This window comes from Myodes glareolus, chromosome 24 (genome assembly GCF_982192425.1).
Source record: "Myodes glareolus chromosome 24, mMyoGla1.1, whole genome shotgun sequence".
NCBI lineage: Eukaryota > Metazoa > Chordata > Mammalia > Rodentia > Cricetidae > Myodes > Myodes glareolus.
The window spans coordinates 28,027,374-28,051,616 of NC_142049.1; the positions used below are offsets into that span (position 1 = coordinate 28,027,374).

General features: G+C 45.3%; 1 protein-coding gene across 1 annotated transcript in view; it reads right to left on the reverse strand.

The window, feature by feature from the left end:
• Positions 1 to 24,243, reverse strand: part of Igf1r (insulin like growth factor 1 receptor) — a 284,867-nt gene that overhangs the window by 67,475 nt on the left and 193,149 nt on the right. Inside the window, exon 3 of the mRNA XM_048434815.3 lies at positions 3,538 to 3,850. Coding sequence (XP_048290772.1) covers positions 3,538 to 3,850 — 313 coding nt within the window. The remainder of the gene's footprint in view (positions 1 to 3,537; positions 3,851 to 24,243) is intronic.

The following is a 24,243-nucleotide window of genomic DNA, read 5'->3' on the forward strand; positions in this document are numbered from 1 at the left end:
GAGGAAAGCATGTTGCTTGTTTTTAGAAAAAATACATGATCCATGCAAGAACCATGTGGGTATCATAGGCTTGTGACTGGGGAGCCAGCTGGTCCATGTGGGAGAGACAGACTCACAGAAAGGCATTCTGGGGCTCTGGAAAAGAGGAGCTGCTTTCTGATGAGACCCTGGCCTGCACACCAGGGGAGGCTGGGAAAACTGGCACAGGCAGGGAAGAGATAGCATTGTCAGATTCCCAAAGTCAGGGTGCATAAAGCCCAGGGAGGGATTCCAACAGGCACCAGGCACAGTGCAGGCCCATTATTTTCTTGCTAAGGCACAAGTGAGATGATACTTCACAGTGCTCTGCAGAAACTTGTAAATTGATCCAAATGTTGTTTTGCGGCACATACAATAAAAGCCAGGAACTTCCTCTGCTCTGTAATGAGGTCCTGGTCCAAATGCGACCCTGAGTGCCACACACCACCAGGAGCCAGAAGGAGGGGTGTGTTCCCTGCTCACAGATCATCATTTAGGAAACAACAGAGAAAATGCTCAGCCTGGGGCTACACTTTCTGAGATCTTAGCTGTGTACAGAATCACGGCTGCGAAGCTGGGTCGATTTCTGAATGAACCAAATGATACAAACTGTGTGTGTGTGGCATAGTGTTACATTCAAATTATTGCTCTTAAATGAGCCTATGAAAACTTCAAGAAGAGAAAAAAAAAATCCGTGTAAAATTAGAGCTCCTTTTACTAAAGTCCTTCATCCTCTCTCAAAATACTACACAGTTTGGTTTTGTTTAAAAGCTTGCAGATTGCTGGGCAGTGGTGGCACACGCCTTTAATCCCAGCACACGGGAGGCAGAGGCAGGCGGATCTCTGTGAGTTCGTTCGAGGCTAACCAGGTCTACAAGAGCTAGTTCCAGGACAGAAGTTTCAGAGAAACCCTGTCTCCAAAAACAAAAACAAACAAACAAAAAAGCTTATAGGTAACCAACAGTCCTCTGGTATCTCCCTATTTCTGGTTAGGGAAGTGTGGTTGAGGTTTGTAGGGGGTCCTTTGGGAACTGGACTGAGCTAGTCAAAGTGGGGGACAGTTGATTTTCCATAAAACCACAAGCAACATCTTGTGGTGTCTGAATACTAGCAGCCCACTGGACCCATGTATTTGAACACTCGGCCCCCAGTTGGTAGAACTATTGGGGAAGGATAGGGAGGGGTGGGCTTTGAAGGTTCCAAAGACTCATGCTGAACTCTCAGCGCCCCCTCCCACTCCATATCCTGGGATCTAGCCTTTGAAACCGTAAGCCAAATTAAACATATATGTTAATAAGCTGCCTTGGTCATGGCGTTTTATCACAGCAACAGAAGGGAAACTAAGATGGTTCGCATTTCTAGTCTGGGGAGGGGCTTTCTTCTGAACTTTCTTTGTGCTGTTTTTCTAATTTAACTATGCACTCTAGCTGCCCCTAAAAAAACACACTGAATAACTACAGCTTCATAAACAGAGTTGCAAAGGCAGTACAGAGTACCCATGTACCCTTTACCCAACTTCCAGAACTGTTGTTACATCTTACACAACGACAACACAGCAATTAAAATCAAGAACCCAACCACTAGTGGGGGTTCTGTGTATTTTTTTTCAGCTGTCTAGATAGGTTTTCAAAATCCCCACTGCAATCAAGATCCAGGGCAACTCCAATACTACAAAGTCCTTTCTTCTGTTACCCATTTATATCTAACCTCTGCCTAACCCAGACCTCACTATCCCTAACTCCTGGGAATTGCTAAACTGTTCCCCACCTTTAATTGGGGATCCTTACATAAATACAGTTATAAAGTACATGACTTCTGAGATTGGTGTACTTTACACTGTACTTCAAATATCCTTGAACCTCAATCTTTTCATTGCTGAGTAATATTCCATGGGTGGATGTAACACCGCACGCTTTACTGCCTTTTATAGGGCATCTGTGTTGTCCTCACTTCCTGGTGCTACAACTAAAGAAGTCAGTAAACGTTCAGGGTCAACATGACTGGGCTGTAAGGTAAAACCACGCCTGTTCCTCCCCCATTTTTATTCAAATAAAATGTCTAGGTATCATTTAGCACTTAAAAATGTTTTATAAGGACATGTTCTGATTACATATTTACAGTCTAAGTTTCCTAAACTTCACTCTGGTAGCGACAAAGTATAAACAGTATTTAAAAAAAAACACTTTCAGGTGAGTGCTACACAGGGTTCAAAGGCTGAGACAAGGACAGCTATTGTTTCTTGGTGGTGTTTTACTTTACAATGGAAAAGATTGTGAGAATGGGCAGGGAGCACTGCAGGGAAGGAGAACCAACTCCTAGGACTACCTAGCACTCTCCTGTGTGTTGCAGCACAGCTGAATGCCTTTGAGGAGAGAGAGGAAACAAAATGGCAGGTCAAAGATGATACCACAGTGAATTCACCAACCAAGCTAGCTATACTACAACAGAAATGGAATCCTCTTACTGAAGATGTGATGAGTTATCTTTTATAAAAAGTGACTAGCAAAACTATACATTTTTCACTTGCAGAATTGTTAGCCATGCCGGGAACTGGACTGCAGGCCTTCTATGTGCCAGGGACTGGATCTAGGCCTCCCATAAAAGCTGGGGTCTGGGTCTAGGACCACCCCCACCTCCACAGGATGGGGTTCTGGATTTAGGATTTCCCACAGGCTGGGGACTGGTTTGAGGGTCTCCCAGGGCCAAGCATGAGCTACATTCAGAGCCTCCTGGCTCTATTTTGAGGAAGCCAGAAGTGTATCTGTGTGTGCAGCATAGGAGGTAGAGCAAGAATGACAGCTTTCCCCAAGCCCTGTGTTCCGTGAGGGATGGGAACAGCAACTCCAGACTTCTGATTGTCCTTTGTCTCCAGTTATAAACATCCTGTTTTCCACAATACTAGCCCCCAGCATGTTTGTGGACAGAGCACTTGTTCAGTAGGAACATCTCTCTTTTCCCAGTGAAGCCTCAGCAAGGCTATCCGGACATCTGGCCAGCAGGCTAATTCTGTCTTCTGTCTCTTTCTTTCCTTCCTTCCTTCCTTCCTTCCTTCCTTCCTTCCTTCCTTCCTTCCTTCCTTCCTTCCATCCATTTTACGGACACCTTGCCAGCAGGCTAATGGCTAATTCTATTTATTTATTTATTTATTTATTTATTTATTTATTCATTCATTCATTTATGTTTTTCAAGACAGGGTTTCTCTGTGTAGCTTTTGGTGCCTGTCCTGGAACTAGCTATGCTAGACCAGGCTACCCTCGAACTCACAGAGATCCGTCTGCCTCTGCCTCCTGCATACCCAATGCCCGGCTAATTCCTTCTCTCTAGTGCTAGCAAGGCACTTTTAAAGAAAACAAAGCCAGTCAACAAAACACGAAAACAGACCAGCCACACCAGGATTCTCACTAAAATAAGCTCAGCTAGTGTCCTCCAGGATCTCCATCGGATGAACCTCTGGGTGGTTCCGACCCTCATGGAATAGGCAGCAGAGTACCCCTGGGTCCGGGGACCAGAGCCACTGACCTCTGGGTGCTGTTGCGGATGAAGCCTGAGGGACACTCTTGCATGCACTCGCCGTCGTGGATGACAAAGCCATCGGAGTCGCTGCTCTCGGCGTTGGGGATGTTGGCGCAGAAATCGCGGTCCACACAGCGCCAGCCCTCGAACCGGTAGGTGCCTGGCGGGCAGGCAGGCACACACACGCCTTTGTAGTAGTAGTGCCGGCAGGCCACACAGGTTGTGTTGTCGTCGGGCGTCTGGCAGCTGCCTAGGCACTCTGGGTGGCAGCATTCGTTGTTCTCGGTGCAGGCTCGCTTTCCGCACACACTCGGGCACACTGTGGGAACAGGGGAGAGGGCGGTGAGATGAAGGACTACACAGTCACCCTGGGTCTTCTGCTGCCACCACCAGCACTAAAAGGTGTCCCCGAGGCAGGCTAGGAAAGCCACACGTTCTCTGAAATCTGTAAAGATAATGCCACCTGTGAACCCCACACTGGGAAAGGACACAGCACAACCCAAGTTATTTCTCTCTCATGAACTGATTTGTTGTGGGATGAGCCATTAACTTCCAACAACCCTGACCTTCTCTTTTCTCATCTGTAAAATGGGATGACTATGCCCATTAAAAGGGAGCCCGTGGCACAGACGAACAGAGAGAAACAGAGACCATACGGGTGACCAGCACTATACGAGGCACTCTGCCCTCCAGTCCTTGTAAATGCTTGAATCACATATAAAACGCTGTCGAGAACACATTCCAATCCCCTCCCCTGCAGTGATGTAAGAGAGGAGGCATAACAAGTATGGAGGTTTGAAGAAGAAATGTCCCACACAGGCTCATGGATGTGAATAATGAGCCCCTAGTTGGTGGCCTGTTTGGAAAGGCTATAAAACCTTTAGGAGGGAGTGCTTTGCTAGAAGATGTACTTTGCTGGGGGCCAGGGTTTCTCCATTTCCTCTGTGTGTGTGTGTGTGTGTGTGTGTGTGTGTGTGTGTGTGTGTGTGTGTGTGAAATGTGCTCATTTTGTGTTTCCTGCATGACAAGCCTGCCTCACAGTCCTGACACCATGTCTTCCCCGCCATGATGGACTCTATCCCCTCCGGAGCTGTAAGGCCAAAACAGACCCTTTCCTCTCTAACTTACTTTCTCTGAGGGCGTATTATCAGAGCAACAGAAAAGCAGCTAATCCAACACGAGACCGATCAAAATGTCTAGGTCACAGCAAACTACAGCCACACACTTCACCGGGTGCCAATGTGTGATCGTGGTCTCCCGCTTTTGAAATCCAGAAAAAGAAACCAAGGATATGTAGAGAAGTGTTCATTTGCTCTGAGGAGGATTAAGCCACAACCAAGGCACCACCACAGTGCTTACAAAAGGTCTTTGGTAATGGCTGTGTCTGCGTGGATCAGTGGTTTCTCTGCACTGCATAACCTTCCAACCATAAGCAAGTCATTTGATCAGATAGTACAGGACGGTAGAACACAGGAGCCCTTGCACCCAGGGACCACAGATACACCATTCACACCCCAAACAGATGTTCTGCTGTACGCTTCTAAAAATATATCATCACGAGCACATACCTTGGCCTGAGAGCCTTACAAATAAGCAGGAGTTAATTATCTCTGGGCACACCCAAAGAAAATATGCTGCAGGAGCCCCTAAAGCTGGAATAGGCATTGCCTACCATAGCAATGATCTTGAAGACAGTAAAGTGGATTTCACTTTCAGCCTTCCATGTTTTTAGTTTCACATACTATTACTGATTCTTTCACTCAAAGACATAAAAATGACATAGTTGAAGATGATACAGCTTAATTATTTAATTAAATATACATATTGCAGAGGTTACATCAAGGTTTGAGGTCTAAACGAACACTGAAGTTGTTTGTATTGATTTCAGTTCATAATCCATCAGCGACAGAAGTGAATCGATCCATTGTGCATTTATTTATCCACCCAGTATTGACTGCATGTGTGCCACACCTGTGTGCCAGGCAACTGCATACCCTGGTCAGCGGCAGTCTCTGAGATCAAGGAAAGGACAGTACAGCAGGGATGCAGGGAAAAGTAGAGGCACATGGTGTTCCTAATGCATTGAGTGTCAGAGATGGTAACACTGGCACTGAAAAGCAGAAGGATGATGGGACGGAACATCAAAACCAGACCTCAAAGAGGGTCGCACATGTAAACACCGGCTGGGATGCTATTGGGAATAGAATGGGGTCAGCTCAGAGAGGCACCGCAGGCAACCGATTGGTTGGATAGTAGACAGTCGCTTAAGGTTTTAGGCAGGGCTTCTCATCCTAGAAAGCCTTCAGGCTGTAGAGTGTTGGCATGACGACCACAGTGGGCAGACATTAGAATGACCAGAGGAAAGGAATCTGCTTCCGATTATGCCATCCCTCTATGCTCACACAGAGTAACCCACCCACAAAGTTCAGACTAACTAGATACAGCCTCCCTGGTAGATCCATCCTACCATTACCACCACCACCATGCTCTGTGATGTGAGAGGAAGGGAAAACAGATTAGGAATCCCACCACTATCAGAGATTATTAACAGGACTAAATGTTAACTCATGGACCTCTTACTTAGTTACATAGGAATAGAAACGACACATCATAACAGAGAGTGAGGTCAAATGGCTTTGTAGTATAAAAGCCTCTACCATATAAAAACGGGAATAACCTTGTCCACTGTCTCGAATCTGTTTCCCCCAAATTGGGACGTTTTCCCAGGATGAGAAAGAAACAGAAATTCTTGACCAGAGACCCGTTAATGCAAGAATGTGTTAAGGGGCTGGAGAGATGGCTCAGTGGTTAAGAGTACTGGCTGCTCTTCCAGAGGTTCGGAGTTCAATTCCCAGCAACCACATGGTGGCTCGCAACCATCTGTAATGAAATCTGGTGCCCTCTTCGGACATGCAGACAGAACACTGTATACAAAATAAATAAATCTTAAAAAAAAAAAAGAAAAAGAAAAAAGAACGTGTTGAGTCCTGTTCCATGCCGATGATGGGAACTTCATCCCAACCAAGAAGAGTAAAGTTAGAACACTGTCCCTACAGAGGACATTATTATTTTTTTTTTGAGGTTAAATGTTTATTAGTTGAGTTATGGAGGGGAAGGGAAAAGGGGAGGGGGGGAGAGAGGAGAGAGAGAGAAAGGGAAGAGAAAAAGAGGACAGAGAGAGAGAAGAAGGGGGCAGAAGGGGAGCGTGCAAGGCCCAAGGGAATAGAGCACTTTTTTTTTAAGCCAATGTCACATCAATGGGCTCCTTAGCACTGAGTGAGGCCAACGGTGAACAAATGCACATCTAATATGCTGTAGCGGGGATAGGAAAAGGGTATGCAGAGCAAGAGAACAAGATGAAAGAGAACTGACGTTTTGCAAGAAGACAGACTCCAGAAATCTGTGGTGGCCACCGGGAAGAAAGCGGTGGTTCCTCTCTCTAGCCAACAGGATCCAGGAGGCAGCAAGAGAACACAGGGACGTTCGGGATTAGAGAGCCCTGGAGCCAGCCTCAGAAGCCTGCTGTAAATTCTGTCTCATCTCGATGTATATAAATATTATTAGTGTTCAGGACTATTAAGGGATTTCTTGAAAAGCCCCGGGCAGCGCGTCTTGCCAGCAGATGGATGGCTGATCTACATGAGTGCCAGACTTAAAATTTAGTGCAGTAACCAAATTTCCAATTACAGCACTATAGGGGAAAGGAGGGGACCTCTTCCTCAGCTCCCGAGGAGGAGCTCATGGTTAAAAGGGCAGCTCGACCTTAAACAGAGGAAACGGAAGCTGATATACACTAATGCACACAGGAAAGCAAATTGATTTTGCTCACGAGACCATTCTATTCCTTGGAATTCATTTGTACAGGGATGACAATAAAAACAAAAACTTATTGAAACAACCCCCAAAAGTCACAACACGTCCTGTGTCAATGACCAGACAGACAAGTTCAGGGTCAGTGTGCATATTTTAAAACTCCTTCTCTTCATTTCTTTAGGAGAGAAAAATGAGTCTGGCACATCAGCCTTTGACTCTCTTCCTCCCTAGAACCCTTGCATTTACTAAATTCTAATTTCTTTTGAACCTGTTTGCTTGTGTCAGTAAATTCTTTCCTGATTGCAAGCTCTAAGAAACTGTATCTTCAAAGAACAGGCACTAAAGTTCTTTGCCAGAAGATGGGAGTCTCAACTTTTCATAAGGAAAGAGGGGGTCCCTTGGCCACACAAGTTTTTACTGCGCAATTTATTTTAACTCAAATAACTGCTGAAGGGCAGAACTGCCCTGAGAATGTCTAAGTTAAAGCTTCTGAGTTGAATGCGGAAAGAAGAAGGTAACAGAAACTGCCTAACGGGAGGGAAGCATTAGACAAAAAGGGAGGGAAAGGTTGGCCATAAAGCAGAGCCTGGGGAGAGGGCAGCAGGGAACAGGTAGGTGCTGTGGGTGCTGTCGGAGCCCACAGGGGGTACAGCTCTGAACACCCAACACAGTTGTAGTCCAAACTCTAGTTTGGGGTTAAAAAGCTACTTTTGTATCAACCTTCAAGTCCCTCTGGGAAAGAATCCACACATTCATTGGAACCCTGCTCCGAGGACTTCCGCAGGGTTCCCCAGGCTCAAAACCGCACCCTTAAGACCTGTCTGCAGGCTGTAGCACAGGACCTGGCTGTCTAGTTACAAAGAAGCCTTTCTTACTTCTTTACTACAACCAAGCATTCTATGGAAGAGAGTGCAGATAAGGCATAGTCTTGTGGCTGACCTTGGAGGCATCCTGCCCGGCAGCTAAAACTATAGACTCCTCCATCATCTGTCTTCTCTCCTTCCCTTTCTTCTTCTCCCATAAATTTAGTTGGGAGTCAATCTGGCTCCTTCCAAAGCAAGAGCACTTAAAATACTCAGGACCATAATGTTAACTGTTGTTGATTGTTTTGCTCTTTTTATTCTTTGGGGGGGGGTACCTTACCACCCAGTTCCCAAATGAAAATCATACATGGAGACTTTAATGAACGCCCAGCCTTAAGCTTGGCTTGTTGCTAGTCAGCTTTTCTTAACTATCCCGGACTACCTTTTGCCTCTGGGCTTTTTCTTTTCCTTGCTTCTGTATGGCTTACTTTCACTCTTACTCTGTGGCTGGCCCCTTGCTCTCTCTTTGCTCCTCCTCTCTTTCCAGATTTCTCCTCCTATTTATGCTCTGCCTGCCAGCCCCGCCTACCCTTGCTCCTGCCTCACTATGAGCTGTTCAGCTCTTTATTAGACCATCAGGTGTTTTAGAAAGGCAAAGGATCGGAACTCTACAGAGGTCAACAAATGCAGCATCAACAAAAGCAACACACCTTAAAATTATATCACCCAACAGATAATAATGCATTTGAGAGATTTCTATATTTTACTGTATGTGTATGGGTGTTTTACCTGCATGCATACATGTGTACCACATTCATGTCTGGTGCCCAGAGGTTAGAAGAGGGTGTCAGATCCCCTGGAACCAAAGTTATAGTTGGATGTGAACCAACCATGTTGGTGCTAGGAACCTGACCTGGGTCTTCTGCAAGGGTAACCGGTGTGAACAACTGCACAGCCATCTCTTTGGTCTCCTAATAGTGTGTGTGCAGAGCTCTCCTCACACTCAACCAGGGTGCCGAGGGCCCAGGCACAGAATTTAACCAAAGTTGGACACATTTTCTGTGTGGTCCTCAAATTAACCAGCGAAAAAGTTTCTCATGATGCCTGCATCATCCCTTGCTGCCTTCCATGGGAAGAAGAGATGGACCAGGGAACTCAGGATTCCTTGCAATTTGGTTGGAAGTTGTAGTTTTCAAAGAATGAGTGTCTTTATGGGCAGGAACCGTGCTTGACCAAAGAGAAGGGGCATGGGGCCCATGGTGGACACAGGGAGGAGACAGCCTAGCAGGGGCCTGTGCTGTGTCTACCCAGCACCCTTACAAGTGCACGAAGTGCTCTCAATTTATAAAATAGTCTTCATTCTGCCCTCCTATCATCTCTCCTCACATTGTTCTTCCCAATCCTATCACCCCAAGCAAAGATATCACTATGACTTGAATGCAGCTCTGGAAAAAAAATTATGTTGCAATTTGGCTGTTCATTGTAGTGATTAAGACACATCTAACTAAAATTCGTATGTTGGGGGTAGGATCTTGGGAGAGCATTAACATTAGATGAAGTCATGAGGCTGAGACATCATTAGGACAGTAGCGACTTTATCATAAGGAGAAGCAGGCAAGCTCAGTACGCGATGCCTCGGCCCTGTCACCATGCAGCAGGAGGGTCCTCGTTAGAGGCTGACACTATGTCCTTGAACTTCTCAGTCTCTGGAACTATGAAAAATAAATGCATTTTCTTAATAAATTATCTACCATCAGGCATGTCAAGTAAGACAAGGATCCATCAAGAAAGGAATGAAGCACTGGTGAGCAAGGTTTTTCAGGCTCGGTGGAAAGGTTTACATCATAAAGCAAAACTAAATAGTGCTATATACACACAGAGGGGAGGGAGGGAGGGAGGAAGGGAAACACAAGAGACAGAGAATAAGAACGAGGAGCAACGAGAACGCTTTCTTCAAAAGGAAGTCAAGAACCTAACATGCTTATGGTCCTTGCAGTGTCTAAAGGAGAACCCCACTGCCTCACTGCTTAGAAATCACCCAAAGACTTTAAAAAAATGCTGAAATCAAGTGTCTGCCTGGAGGATTGTAGCCACTATCTAGTCAGTTACACAGCAAAAGAACATTCACGTGGCAACCAGTGTCTCAAAAGTTCACGCAGAAAATCACATTGGCAACAGTATTCTCTGTCTAATGCCCAAAGTCAAACCAAACCAATCAAAACACTTCCTTTTCTGGAGGGGCTGAAGGCAGGTCCAGAGGAGATGTCATTTTAAGTCAGAATCCAAAATACTTCCATTTCTATTTTAACTGAAAGGCTGTAACAGAGAAGGCCTTCCAGAGAAAAAGTGCACTTGCGCAGAACACTCCTAATGCATCGTGAGCTGGTTATCAGGACCACATGCTTTTCTGATCTGTTTGCATGCTAGCCAAGAGAGCTCTCCGTATTGATTTTCAAAGGGTTCTCCACTCAGTCTGGGCTGGCTGGCTTCATACCATGAAGACTCCTAGACACAGCAACTAGACTCGGGGAGTTTCTCGACTCTTGAGGTGTATGGAGAGGGGGGAACAAGTCACACGTTGTTTCTCCCTACCACTCCTTTCTGGCTTTGTTCTCTGCTTTCCCCAACCTTCAAAGTTTTGCTTTCTAGGCAGCAAGTCACAGGAAGCCAGAGTCACAAGGAAATTTACAGGTAGGTCCCCATCTTAACTCCAGATACCTGTGCAAAGCCCTAGACAGTGCTTTCAAGGAACACTAAGGAAGAAGCCCACTGCTTTCCAGGCAGTGCCCCTCAATGATTAGACAGCCCCGATCTTGAACTGGTTCCCCCACACAAAGAGTCCTTCTTGTAGAGCATATTTCCCAGGTGCTTAATGAAGGTCTGACACATGGGGGCACATGCTGCTCTCTTGACCGTACTTGCAACCCTATTCTAACAGTACAGAAGCAGTTTCAACAGTGTAGAATATGCTGAGACTGAAGAACCAACTCTGGTCTTCCATGCCCAAAGCAACTTAATCTGACTCAGGTCTGAAAAGCAAGGGCACGTCCATACTCAGGGGCCTCATTCTGAGCTTCTAATCACTGAAAATTCCCAGGTCATCCTTTCCACAATAGCTAACTGAGTCTCTCTTATATTAATGCAGTTTATACCACAGAGGCAAAACACAAGTCTGCTTACTAATACAGGGTTAATTTTCAGTGTTATTTCCAATATGCCTGGTGATACTTTAGGCGTATTATTTATGTCCATTATTTAATCCTCCTGACAATCACACACGGTAGGAATTATTTACTTGGAGATGACCAAATTGGAGACAACTGAGAGATTAAATACCTCATGCAAGGGCATCAGGCTGCTGGGCTTCAGGCTGGACATCACATCCAGAGTCCCCAGGCAATGATGGCAGCCTTCCCATATGTCCCCCGTGGTGGTGTGGGGGCATCTCTAGGCATCTCTGCTGTCTGAAAGGCATGTTCTAGGGGATACTTTCACGCTGCTTTTCTATTTAAGCACACATCCATCAGGAAGAAATAAACTACAAGTCCTATCCCCATTTCCTACTCTCTGAGGTACATCCCTCAGTCTGAAGGACAAAACTAAGGAAACACAGAACTGGAAAAAGGGCCCGGCACCCAAATGATAATAAACAGAGAATACGTACCAACTCATCAATTTCTCCGTTTACTGAGTTGCAGCCAATGGGAGTCTCGAGGACATTTTTCCACGACAAATTTAAATGGCTGAATTTTTTTTTCTTTAAAAGATAGGGTTTCTCTGTGTAGCCCTTGCTATCCTGGAACTTGCTCCATAGACCAGGTTGGCCTCAAACTCAGGGATCTTCCTGCCTCTGTTTCCAGAGTGCTGGGATTAAAGGTGTGAGCCACCATGCCTGCACACAAGGCTGGATCCTGTTGGTATTTGCAAGTTGCACACTGAAGCAGAGGTTTCTCTACTGGAAGATGCACAATGAACATGGCTTAGCTGATATGAAATTACTGTGCTAGCAGGGAACCAGACCAATAAGACCTAAAAAGGGTCCAGGGGCCCTCAGAGTCAGTTCTATCCAGTTAAGTCTACTTAACAGTACATAGGGTAGGTGGTGCTTTACCAGGCTCAGACTTTCAAATGCTCATATGGCCTCTTTTCAAGGGACTTGCTCAGTCATAGCTCGTGCCATATTCAAGAACTACCTTCCAAGCTTTCAAACCCATTCACAACACAGAAGCATTCCCTTAGTCAATTCACACAGTTCAGTAAGACTGAAACTTCATGGAAGAAAAGAAAATTTTAGTCAGGGCCAGTGAGATAGCACAGTAGTAAAGGCACTGGCTGCCATTCTAGTGCCTGTCTGATCCCCGGAAGCCGCATGGTAGAAGGAGCGAATCAACTGCCACGAACAGTTCTCCGACCTCCACACACATGTTGGGGCAAGTGTGCATCTCCCCCAACGAAATTTCTCAAGTGGGTGGACAGTTCAGGGTGTCTCCCTTTGGGAGGGCACGGCTGGAACGCGCCGAGGAAATAGCCAAGCAGCACCTCACAGTCCAGGACAGAAGGTAAAGCCACAAAGCTCAGCTGCGGAAGCATCTGTGAACATTTCATTAATGAGCAAAAGAAACAATCGTCTACTGACAATGCCCACGGGATCACCAAAGCCTCAGGAACCAAGCGGCGCTGGGCAGGGTATTGAGAAAATGGGAAAACAAACACTGCAAAGGGGGTAACAAAGAAGCCAGAAGGAGGAAAGTTATAAATAGCACTGTAAACCAGAAAGCGGGGCAGGAAGAGTGAAGACAGAGGCGCTGCTGACCCAAAGATGGAGAGCAGGAGATTTCAATGAATAACAAAGGCCAAGAAAGCAGAAAGGGCTCCTCGGCTTTTCTGCTCACTGTGCGCTACGAAAATGCCTTTTACTTCCTGCACATTTTTCATCTCTGCTCTCTATTGATATATAACTCACACATTTTACAATTCAAAGTAGAAAATCTAGTGGTTTTAAGTACCTTCATTGAGTTGTGCAAACACTACCACAATCAATGTTAGAATGTTTTCATTGTTCCCAAGAAACCGTAACCACCGTCCTAACCTCTCCCTAGTGCTGGGCAATGACCAACCTCACTCTTGTCTTCACTGATTTGCCTACCAGAAGCATTTTACATAATGGAACCAAATAGGTCCTGTGACCTCCTCCTTCTGCTTCACACAGCGCTTTCAAGGTTCACCCTTGGTGTGGCATCCATGAGTACTTCCTTCCTTCGACTGTGGTTCATGCATTTGGGCTTTCATGATTCACACTGTGGGAAAGTGAGGCTTCCTATTAATGTGTGGTGATAACATCACAGGCACTCTGGTTAGAAATGCTAAAAACATTGACAAGTTTTAAAAGGGCAAAGAAGTTAAAGACAAGGATGGTGGACACGAGGGTCCAGAAAAGACCACTGCCCGAGAAGGGTCTATCTGCACCCCGGAATCTTCGGGTTTACCCAGAGGAAGGGCCTGTTAACGCTAGCCACAATAACCTGTGTCATTCTTTTATGGATAGAACTGTCACAGTGGCCTCATCTGTGGTGTCCTCTGCTCTGCTCCGCATGCTACCTATACCACTGACAGAGAATCAGATGCACAAACACACTGAGTTTGGTTTCTGTAGAAATTCCTGACAAACGGATACTGAAACTGCACCCCAGAAGGTATGCTGAGATGGCACAGAGTGAAGGAAAGGAGAAACGGCTAACAGTAAAAAAGAAGGCTTTGGTGGGGGAGAACCTCAACCTTATGTTCCTTAACCAGCATTATGTCTTCACACCCGCTGCAGAGCCCCTTTAGATCACCTAAAATATTATTTTCCACCCATTTCAAACCCAACATAGAGATTTCAAAAGCATAGGCAAGAAACGGAACCCGAGGAGGGCTGGCACTGGGGTGAGGACAGGAGGGACCCCCATGCTGTTGAGCCTTGGTCCACAGAGCAGGGCTGCTTCATGGCTGGAGAGTCTCTCTCTCACAAAGCTCACAGCGCGCGCACACACACACACACACACACACACACACACACAGTTTTTATGTCTTGAAAGAGGAAGAAAAACAAGAAGTCTCAGCAGAGCACTGACTCTCCTGCAGTCCCGGGCAGCAGGCTTGAACACATAAAGACGCGGGTCACTTATGACTGCCTGTCACCCATGCTTAAATGGACAAGATGGAAAAACATACCCTTCACACACTTAAAAATTACTCTAAGTTATTTTAAATTTGGAACTGTTTGTATATTCCTTATAAGTTTATAAAACTCACACTGTCTTTCCATGACTAACTACAGTGGAATTGAAGAGAGTATTCTATATTTATAACTCGTTGCTTGTTCGTGCTTACAGCCCCATTTCCAGTCCCTGGTACTGTACACAGAGTTATGTGAAGTATTGTGGGCTCCTAAATGCTGCTCACTTCCTAACAAGGCAGGCCTGTGTCCCATAGGGGCAACCTGGGGGTTGTTATGATCAAGTGAAGGCTGGGCTCATAAGGGAGGCCTCAAGCATTGTTGCTTAGGCTACACCTCTTAAATCGAGAGGTTGAGCCTATTTTTGGGGCAATTACACACCTACCTGTTGATGCCCCAGAGATCTGGATCAGCGGTGTGAATTCAGCACCACACACACCCGGGAAACTCAGTGCCTTCAAGCTGTGAGTGAGCCTATGTCATCTCTTCATCTTGATTTTAGTGGAATTACTTGACCAAAAGGTACAGTGCTTTAATAGCCCGAGCAAAAAGCTCCTCTATACACATAAATGTTTATGTCAAGATAATGAACAGTGCCACTCACAGGGAAATTACTACTTAGAACAGAGCACACAAGCCTTGTGATGAAATTCTGCTGTGAAAAGCAAGACCATTTGTTGAGAGACTAATGAATGTGTAAGATAACCGTGCTTACAGACTACCCATGGAATTCAGAGGCTACGTGTACACGGACATGCTACTCCCATAAACAGTAACATCAGTTGCTCTAACGCGGCCTAGCCCCAGCTTGGAAAAAACCATTTCCAGAATCTTCTTTGGAACAGCGCTTCTGCTAACGGTCATATCTCATTTCATACTGCCCCAAGAGAAGCACGTCTCTATTAACAACAAGGAAAAAAAGAGGCCACAGTCTACTTTTCTTCCTTGTGAGCCATCAGAAGGGAAAACAGGTGCCTCACCTCAGTTCTGTGACTAATTATGAAGCTGGCTTGTGTTTACTGCGGCCTTTTTCTTTTCCTGTTTATACCACTTAATGCCCCCAGATTCATCCCTTTCTGAAATCTTAACTATTTCACTATACACAAGTATACAGCTTAAATTCTATTGCAACAACCTCTACCATAATCCCATATATGAAATAAATTACCACCTCAAAGGAGAATACCTCAGAAATGTATGTGTCTTAGGTAATTCCATCACTGTGTGAACATAGTGAAGTTTACATAAACTAAGATGACTTTGACATCGTTAGCCACCATCTTAACAGAACTGAACTTCCAGGATGCACAGCTGCATTTTAATCGGTTACAACTCTTAAACTTTAAATACAGCACAGACATCAACAGCTATGGATAGGTAGGTAACCTTCTGACGGCTCCTTTACCGCCTCTGCTCGCCACTCCTGTGATTCTGCTACGCCCCTTCTTCGTGGAATGCTTTGGGGCTTCTAGATATTTGTGGTTCTCAACCTTCCTAATGCTGCGGCCCTTTAACTCAGTCCCTCATAGATCTGATATATGACCACCAAGGGGTCATGTCCCACAGAATGAGAACTGCTGTTGTAGCGTATGTGTTGCAGTAAATCACCACCATCTGCTTTTCTGTTGTTAATCAACATGCTGGCTCCACCCTGCAGTGCAAGTATTTCTTTGACTAGGCTGGGAATATGACTTAGGTAGGATGCTTGCCTAGCATGCTCAAGGCCCTGGGTTCAACTCCCTACCAAATACTTGTACTACCAAGCATGTAGCAATGATAAAAAAAAAAAATTCAGCTAGGCCTTTAAATTATCCCAGATGGCAGAACACAACTGTTTCTGATAATTATACATCCTGGTTAACATAAGACTCAAGAGAACCAGGGTTTTGGACAACCTGTACAATACTACCACCTGCAAAAATACATGGAACGGACAAACTTATCTGATAGTCCAAAAGTGCCTAGGAAAAAGTATGACTGTTGAAATAGCATGTTTGGAAAATCATTGCAAAAAATAACTTTAAACATGCACATACCCATACACATGCGCAACCTGGTGTTGCATACCTTTATGCATATTAAAGGTATGATGGTGCATACCTTTAATGTCAGTACGCACAAGGCAGAGGCAGGCGGATTTCTGTAAGTTCAAGGCCAGTCTGGTCTACAAAGCAAGTTTCAGGACAAGGTTGTTACACAAAGAAACCCTGTCTTAACCCCCCCCCCCCCACACGCACGCACACACGGAAAACAACACTTATTTCCACAGACTTCTGCTGGTTTTTCTTTTTCCTGAGTTTTGCGACAGAGGAGGCGATAGAGGCAATGCATTTGCTTGAGGGAAAAAGGTATCAACTCTGCTGTAATGCGTTAGAAGTGCGGATGTTCCATACTGCTGCTAGGAATCCAATTATTATTCTGGAAATGATCGTTTTCTCAGTTTCAACCAAGGTTTTGTTTTTGTTTTTAAATGGGACTCTACACGATGGAAAAATTCACTGAAGGAATCCAAAGTTCAAGATGCTCTCTTAAAAAAAAATTAATAGTTGAGGACTTTTCTGTTATTTTGCTGCTGTTTTTGTTAAGTTGGGTCCAGACTGGGAGCCGACACAGGCACAGTGGGTGGAATGCCAGCTGACAGAGCTATTCAGGTGTAAATGCCAACAGAGATAGGCTCCTTCTGCCTCTTCCAATTAATTAGGGACCGTATGTCTGTAAATTTTTATTTGGTCTCTGAACTATTATCTTCTGATCTCAGCTATCTGGCTCCCTCTAGAGTGTTATCCAAATTACCAAGAGTATTAGATTGCTCAAACCCACCCAACATTATCCTGGCCATGTAAGAGCTAGAGACTGAAACAAAGTACAACAAGACCCTTCTGAAACACTGGGGGAAACTCCAGGTATCCTTTTGACACAGGTATGGAGTCTGTACAGTCCTGCAAGGTTACTTGACCCCACTGGGCTGGGGACAGGGCAGGTCACACCGTGGGAGGTAGGGATGACTTTCGGCTTTTTTCCTGTTTAAACCTTTACTCTAGCTCCTCTCCTCACGACATGTTCTAGAATATCCTCTTGGCTGGCATTCACGGTTCACAGAAACTGTCGTGGGGAGCTAAAGAAAAGTAACAGGTAGAATGGTGATCGCTACAAAACTCAGTATGCAGTATCTCAGTACCGCTACCGAAACTCAGTATGCAGGCAGTGCCAGTTCACCAAGCACACATGAGGTTGGAACTTGAAAGGGCATCCAGGAATCATTCCTTCATTTCATCCTTGTGTGAAAATAGAAACGTTCATAAATGGAAGAGGGCCAAATTGTAGTCAGGCTCCAACAATGGTACCCATAATCCCACAAACGTTTGGCAATGACAAGGATATGGGAGGTTTAATTGCTACATGAAGGGATTTGCAAGTACAGAAACTCCTAAGATACATGACCATATTTTATAAATCAACTTAAAGGTAAGTGTGTGCGCGTGCACATGTTGTGTATGTGCATGAGGGTATGTGCATATGTCTGCACGTGGAAGACAAGAGGGAGATGCTGGATGTCTTCTACTTTTGTTCTCTATCTTATCTTTTGAGGCAGGGCCTCTCACTGAAGCCAAAGCTCAAAGACTGGCCAAACTGGTAATCAGCAAACTCTGAGAAACGTCTGTCTGCTTCCTCCACAAGGTTAGGATTATAAATGAGCACAACCACATCTAGTTTTCTCATGGGTGCTCGAGATTTGAACTTAGTTCCTCAGGCTTGCATGGCAGGCATTTTATCCATGGAAACATCTCTCCAGTCCTCCAAATCAATTTTTAAGCCAAGAACCCTTAAATGCTGTGCAACTCCCAAACTAGTGAGGTCCTTTTTCCCTTCTAAGAAAGTATCTCTATCATACACATATTCTTTAAAAAAAAAAAAAAGTTTTACAAATTCTGGACTCAACCTGAAAATAAAGATCTGGAAAAGCTACATTTATCTCTTTCCTTCATAAGAATAAGCCATGTAGCAACTTCCTTGAAACTAGTGTCAAAAGAGCTGCTGCTGCTGCATTTCCCCAGACCCCAGAGCATCCTCATCTTTCGCAGGAGGCCTGGAGGTTAGGGTGGAGAAGCCGCAGCCTGCAAACTGGTCTGCAACATCCTTCAGGTTGTGTTTGGGTCTGACTCACAGAGCAAGTGCTAGAAGTAAAAAAAAAAAGGATGAAGAGGATCCAGGAAGAAAGAGAAGAGAACAACCTTTGCAAACACGAGAGGGAACCAGGTAAAGAATGAAGAATGCTCTCCCAATACAGGGGGAGCCATACATGCAACTTCCACTCTGAAGAGCTTACTAAAATGGAAGAGGCTTTGGCGGTCTCCCCTCTCAAGGCCTAGGTTCCTTCCCTCGGCGAGAGGAGAAATGGCCACCTGAAGTCTGGGCTGTACTACTTTGATCTGTTTCATTCAGGAAACAAATGCCCATGAGCCATTGGCTTCTGGAACAAAGAAGACTCAGGAGGCAGTGGACACCTTCACTTGGCAGAAGAAGAAAGTGAGGCTCAGGTATTTCAAGCTCTGGAAGACAGCCCTCCTCACCCACTGGAGCAGGGCAACCCTCAAGCTTCCAACCACTGAACGGAGGGACTGAGGTACCAGAAAAGCGGCATTTCTCACCTCTGAAAGCGCAAGAACTTTGAACACACAACCTACGCATCTTCTTTAAAAATGCTGGGAATTTTGAAGTAGATTTACCTCGATTTTCTAATTCTGAAACTTTTAAAACAACTTCTCCAACAAACTCTGATCAGATTGATGAGCTTCCCCGAAGCGGTTTCCTTGGTGCCTGTCTACACCATAACACCTGGACATTCTCCTGCACTGTATCTTCCTAAATTAAATTCTCAGCCCACACTGGCCGCTGGCCCGGTGCCATTCAGGGGCACAAATGATACATCACAAACCTGTTACTTCCGTCCTCCTGCCCTCTCCACATTGCACGTCCATAATCCTCCCCTCCACCCACTCCCCAATCCTTTGAAATTTCTAAACCCCAGCAGAGGAAGCACTGTAGGGCTCTTAATAAGCTCAGTCATGCTCAAAATATCCGTTTTACCCACAGGGTATTGTAAGCACCAATTCCGACCAGAGCACATCTAGGCACGAGATAATCTGCCTCGAAAACCCAACGTTCAGAATTCCTAAAAGCACCATTCTTATTCAGCTCCATTTCCAGTACCTGGGAACTTGCAACATTTTGGGGGTGGGAAGGACATCCCCTTGGATAGAGCCACCTTCCACCTATACTGCGGTAGTCAATAGATGGTTAAGAAACGCTCCTTCCTGTTGCTGTGGCCACAGAGGGTACATATTGCAACTATCCTGGCCCTGGAGCTTGTGAAACTCACAGGAAATCTGCCACCACCTACACAGAAAGCCCCATGCCAGAGACAATGACACACAAATATTTTATATTAAATCAGCCAGATGTTAAAAAGTAGCATCTCAGTCCAACATTTTCTAGTTGTGGCTTACTTTCAAGTCTTAGGGCATGGAGGGGAACACAGAAGTACAGTGGATGCATGTCTTCTGCCCAATGGAAGATGTTTTACATTTCTGAAGAAACAACCTGCACCATGCCTTAGGCCACTGAGAAAAAGAATCCATTAACTGTGTATCATTTATGAGGGTCCTAGAGGCACTTCTCCTTGGACAAAGATAGGTATTAAGAACATAAACTTGGGCTGGGGATACAGCTCAGTAGGTAAAGTGCTTGGTGTTTCATAAACATGACAGTTGAGTTGGAATTTTCTGGCAGCCACATCAAGCAGTGGGCCTGCTTGCTTGCATCTGTAGTCTTAGGACTGGGTGTGGGGGAGAGTTGGGAGACAGGAGGACCCCTGGAGCTCCCTGGCCAGTCAGCCACATTGAAACAGAAATCTCTGGGCTCAGTGAGACTTTGTAGTAAAGATACTATTGCTACTACTAATAATAATAAAGGTGGAGATCACAAAAGGATCATACATGGCATCCACTGTCACTTCTGGCAATCACCTGTGCACATGCATACACACTCAAGTGTACCTGCACACACCATGCACACATAGGCCAAGTATACCCGAATACATCATGCACATGTAAGCAAGTGCACTTGAATGTACCATGTCCATACAGGCAGCAAGTGAACTTGCACACACGTTATACACACTTATTGAAAAATAGTTAAATCAGAGAAAAAAAAAACCCTAAGACAAATCGATTTACAAAACGTAGTTTTAAGTTGGTCCTTAACTCATTGAAGTTATTTATGAGTGAGTTATCAGTGAAACTAGAAACAGAAAGAATTTAATTGGAACCGGTGGATGTAGTTCAGGTTATGCAATAATGCAATCAGTATCTGTGTAGAAATATCTTATTTAAAAAAACCTGCCAGGCCAAAAATATTGTCATTTACTTCAAACCCTCCCACTGGGACCACTTTGCTTTGTGGATACACATTCCGAGGTGTCCTTGACTCCATCTTCTAGGAGAAGGGACATGATAGCATTAAGAGCATTCCTCTGCACAGAAATCATGTCAATACACGTTAAAACAAACAAACAAAAAACTACACAGGAGCCATGCTGGCAACATCTAAAACAAGAATTTAGGAACAGCGGACACCTATGTACATGCCATTTTGGCCACATATTAAAAGGCTCAAGTCATGTCTGTCTGCCTGTCTCTCTGGTCTGCCCATATTTTGCAAAGTTAGTTTCAGGGAGAGTCAGTATCTCACATTTGGCGGGGTTCACGTTCCATGTTAGAAACAAAGTACAGAGCAGCTGGCTGGGGAGCGCGTGCTTGGAAGTCAGACATTCACAGCCCAGCCTTGTCATTCTCAGCCGCTTTAAGTCAAAGGGACTCGGCTTCCTCAGTAGTCCACACAAGACAGATGACACGCCACGTGTTGTGGCTCAAGAATACATGGGGCGGTGCACACAAAGAAACCGAATGTCTCCTGGACATCGAGAGTGCTCTGAAAATACCGGCTGCTCTCTCCATTTGATGTCTAGACTGGCGTCTCACCTTGGTGCTACCAACTAGGCAGGCTCAGTTGGTATGCAGGTATAGGAGAGACGATGAGGCTCCCCCTAGGACCTTCTGAGAGGTCCTCATTCCCCCCATGGTGTGCTCGGAAAGGGAACGTGATGAAAAGCGGGGCTTCTGATTCACTTCATGTACCGGAGAGACACCAAAGACTCATTTTCACGGAAGGATGGTTGTATGGCTAAGAAAGAAAGAAAAGAGAACTAGAGGACAATATAATTATACAAATTGTTAAATTGTGTTCATGTATGTACACGCTGTGGTGTTCATAGGAAGGACAAGGGACAGCTGTGGGAGTCAGGCATCTCCTACCACCTCAGCTAAGCAGAGAGCACCTTTACCTGCTTAGTCCTTCACTAGATCATAGGAACGCAATTCTAAAGTACTTAAACTTTACTTCTGTTCCAATAAAAATTTTACAAAATTTAGAATAAACCAACTTTTGAATTTCAGTGCCTGTCTCAAATCCTCTTGTTCGGGAGGAATCTCTGTTGTAGCATACAACAGTCATGGGCTCCCCCGGATTCCTTAAAGGTTCGACGTAAGGGCTTTGATTTGCTGCTGTTGTTGCTTTGATTTTACGCGCTGCTAGGAATGCACACAGGTACAGGCTGACCACTGAGATTACATGGAGACTGACAGGGCATCAGGTACAGGAGCTGTTGCTCAGCGGCAGGGTGCTTGCCTAGCATACATGCAGCCCTACCTCAAACCCCCAAGACTGCTTAAAAAAGTTACATAAACAAATAAAATGTCTACCAGGAAGCAAAGACAAGGAAGGAAACGTGTGTTTCAAAATTCTTTACCTTGTTTTTGGAAAATGGACTGACTAGAAATGTATGTCAGTTAGTAGAATGCTTGTTACCATTTGAGAAATCCTGGGTTCAATTCCCAGCACTGTTTAAATGGGGCACGGTGGAAGAGATCTGTAATCTCAGTACCTCAGAGGTGGAGGCAGGGGGTGAGAAATTCAAGGTTATTGTTGGCTATGTGGTGAGTGTAAGGCAAACTAGCTACATGAAACCTGTTTTAAACAGGGAGGAAGAACCCTTCTAAGATACAGCTTGTACATCTTCCATAAAAACTCTGATATTAGCAGAGATACAGAAGCTCTTTCCTATGTGGTAAAGAAACATTACTTATCACCAGGTGAGGAAGTAGGTTCCAACTACTAATTACTAGGTTCAGATGGAAGCAGATATGGAACCATAAAGAATGGTAACACCCAAATCTGGGGCAGGTACCCCAAATACTCAAGGAAACAGACAACGCTAACTTGTGTGACTCAAAATGACTCTGCAACTACTTCTTACTGCAGACTCAGTCAGAGGCTCCACGGGAGTTAGATGCTTGGTGGAGGACTGAGAAAGCATTTGCCACTGGTTTTCCAGGTCCAAGGCACTTCCTCTGGATCCATGGGCTGGACAACAACATCTGCAGGCTCCTCCAGGAGCACACGCTCTCTGCACAGGCTCCTGAGCATGGGAGTGGAGAGGATATCTGGCTGGCTGGCTGGTCACTAGAATGTCCCGGCCTCACGTCATTTGTAGCATTACTATCTATGACCCACTGACCTCGAATCACAAAAAAAAAGTCATCTATGGCCAAGACCAGGCTATATCCTTTTATGTTTATTGTGGACACAGCCACTGCAGTCTTCCAGAAGCACACTGGGATCAGGGAAGACGGACTTACTCATCTTGTTAGCAAAGACTTCTGTACTTTCCTGGGCTGGCTTCCCGCAGCTTCTGTGGGGTACAGGTGTGAGGTGATAGTCAGCCTGTAGCGGTACAATGGGCTACCCCCCAAGGCAGACACAGACATACGCCCTTCTGCGCTTGCAGTTACCACTCCAACCACACCAGCTCCCTGTGGATGGATGTGATTAAGTGATCCCACAGCAGCTTAGAACTGGGTCTGCTGGGGGAATGTGGCAAACGTTTCTTGACTCAACCTTGGCACCCGTTGCTCATTCTGCTCAGCTTATGCCTCTATCTGTTCTCCATCTTCCTGCAGCTGTCCCAACGACCCGCCTGCTGTCTGCCATCATGTTCTTTGAGAAGATGCCATCCCTCACGCGCCTTCAGTGTATGTCCCAGCACCCTTTCCATCTTTCTTAAGGTCTTATTTTGTTCAAGATCTACAGGGCGGTGGAGAAAGAAGAGCTTGTGCTTCACGGGTATAGGATGGAGAGATCTGGGGATGGATCGTCACTGTTTCCGTTTGCCTCCCTGCACCTTCTAGGGAGTCTTACAACAAAGGCTAATGACCCCGAGGTCATTAGGGTAATACTCACAGGAAATGACCAAAATCAGAGCTCTGGAATTTTATGCACTTGAACCAGAAGGAAGCTTATGCATGACTGTAGAACTCACTGCTGTAGAGCAGCAGAGGACCCAGATTCCAGGAGTGTGTGTGTGTGGGGGGGGCAGACAAATCAAAATAATACCCCACAAACTTTCTTCTGTCACGTGAAGTCATCTTGCTACTTTGACTACTTGGGTCTTCTGTGACCTGGAACATCTTCTGTTGTTTTGTTTTAATAGAAAGCTGCTTCAATTTTTTTTTGGGGGGGGGGGGTGGGATTAGGCAAAGAATAAATAGGAAACAAACCAAACCACACAACGGAGTTTCCTGGGGACAAGCGCTTTATGTTTTGATAGTGAGTTGTTATTAAATAAGGAGCTGATGACAAGGGTACTATGAAATATTATCTCTTTGCCCCTTCCTAAAAAAGGTGGGAGAAGAATGGTAAGAATCAAAGAAATCAGTCTTAGTGGATGAAGAACACAGCACAGGCTTCTGGCTTCGTTTCTCT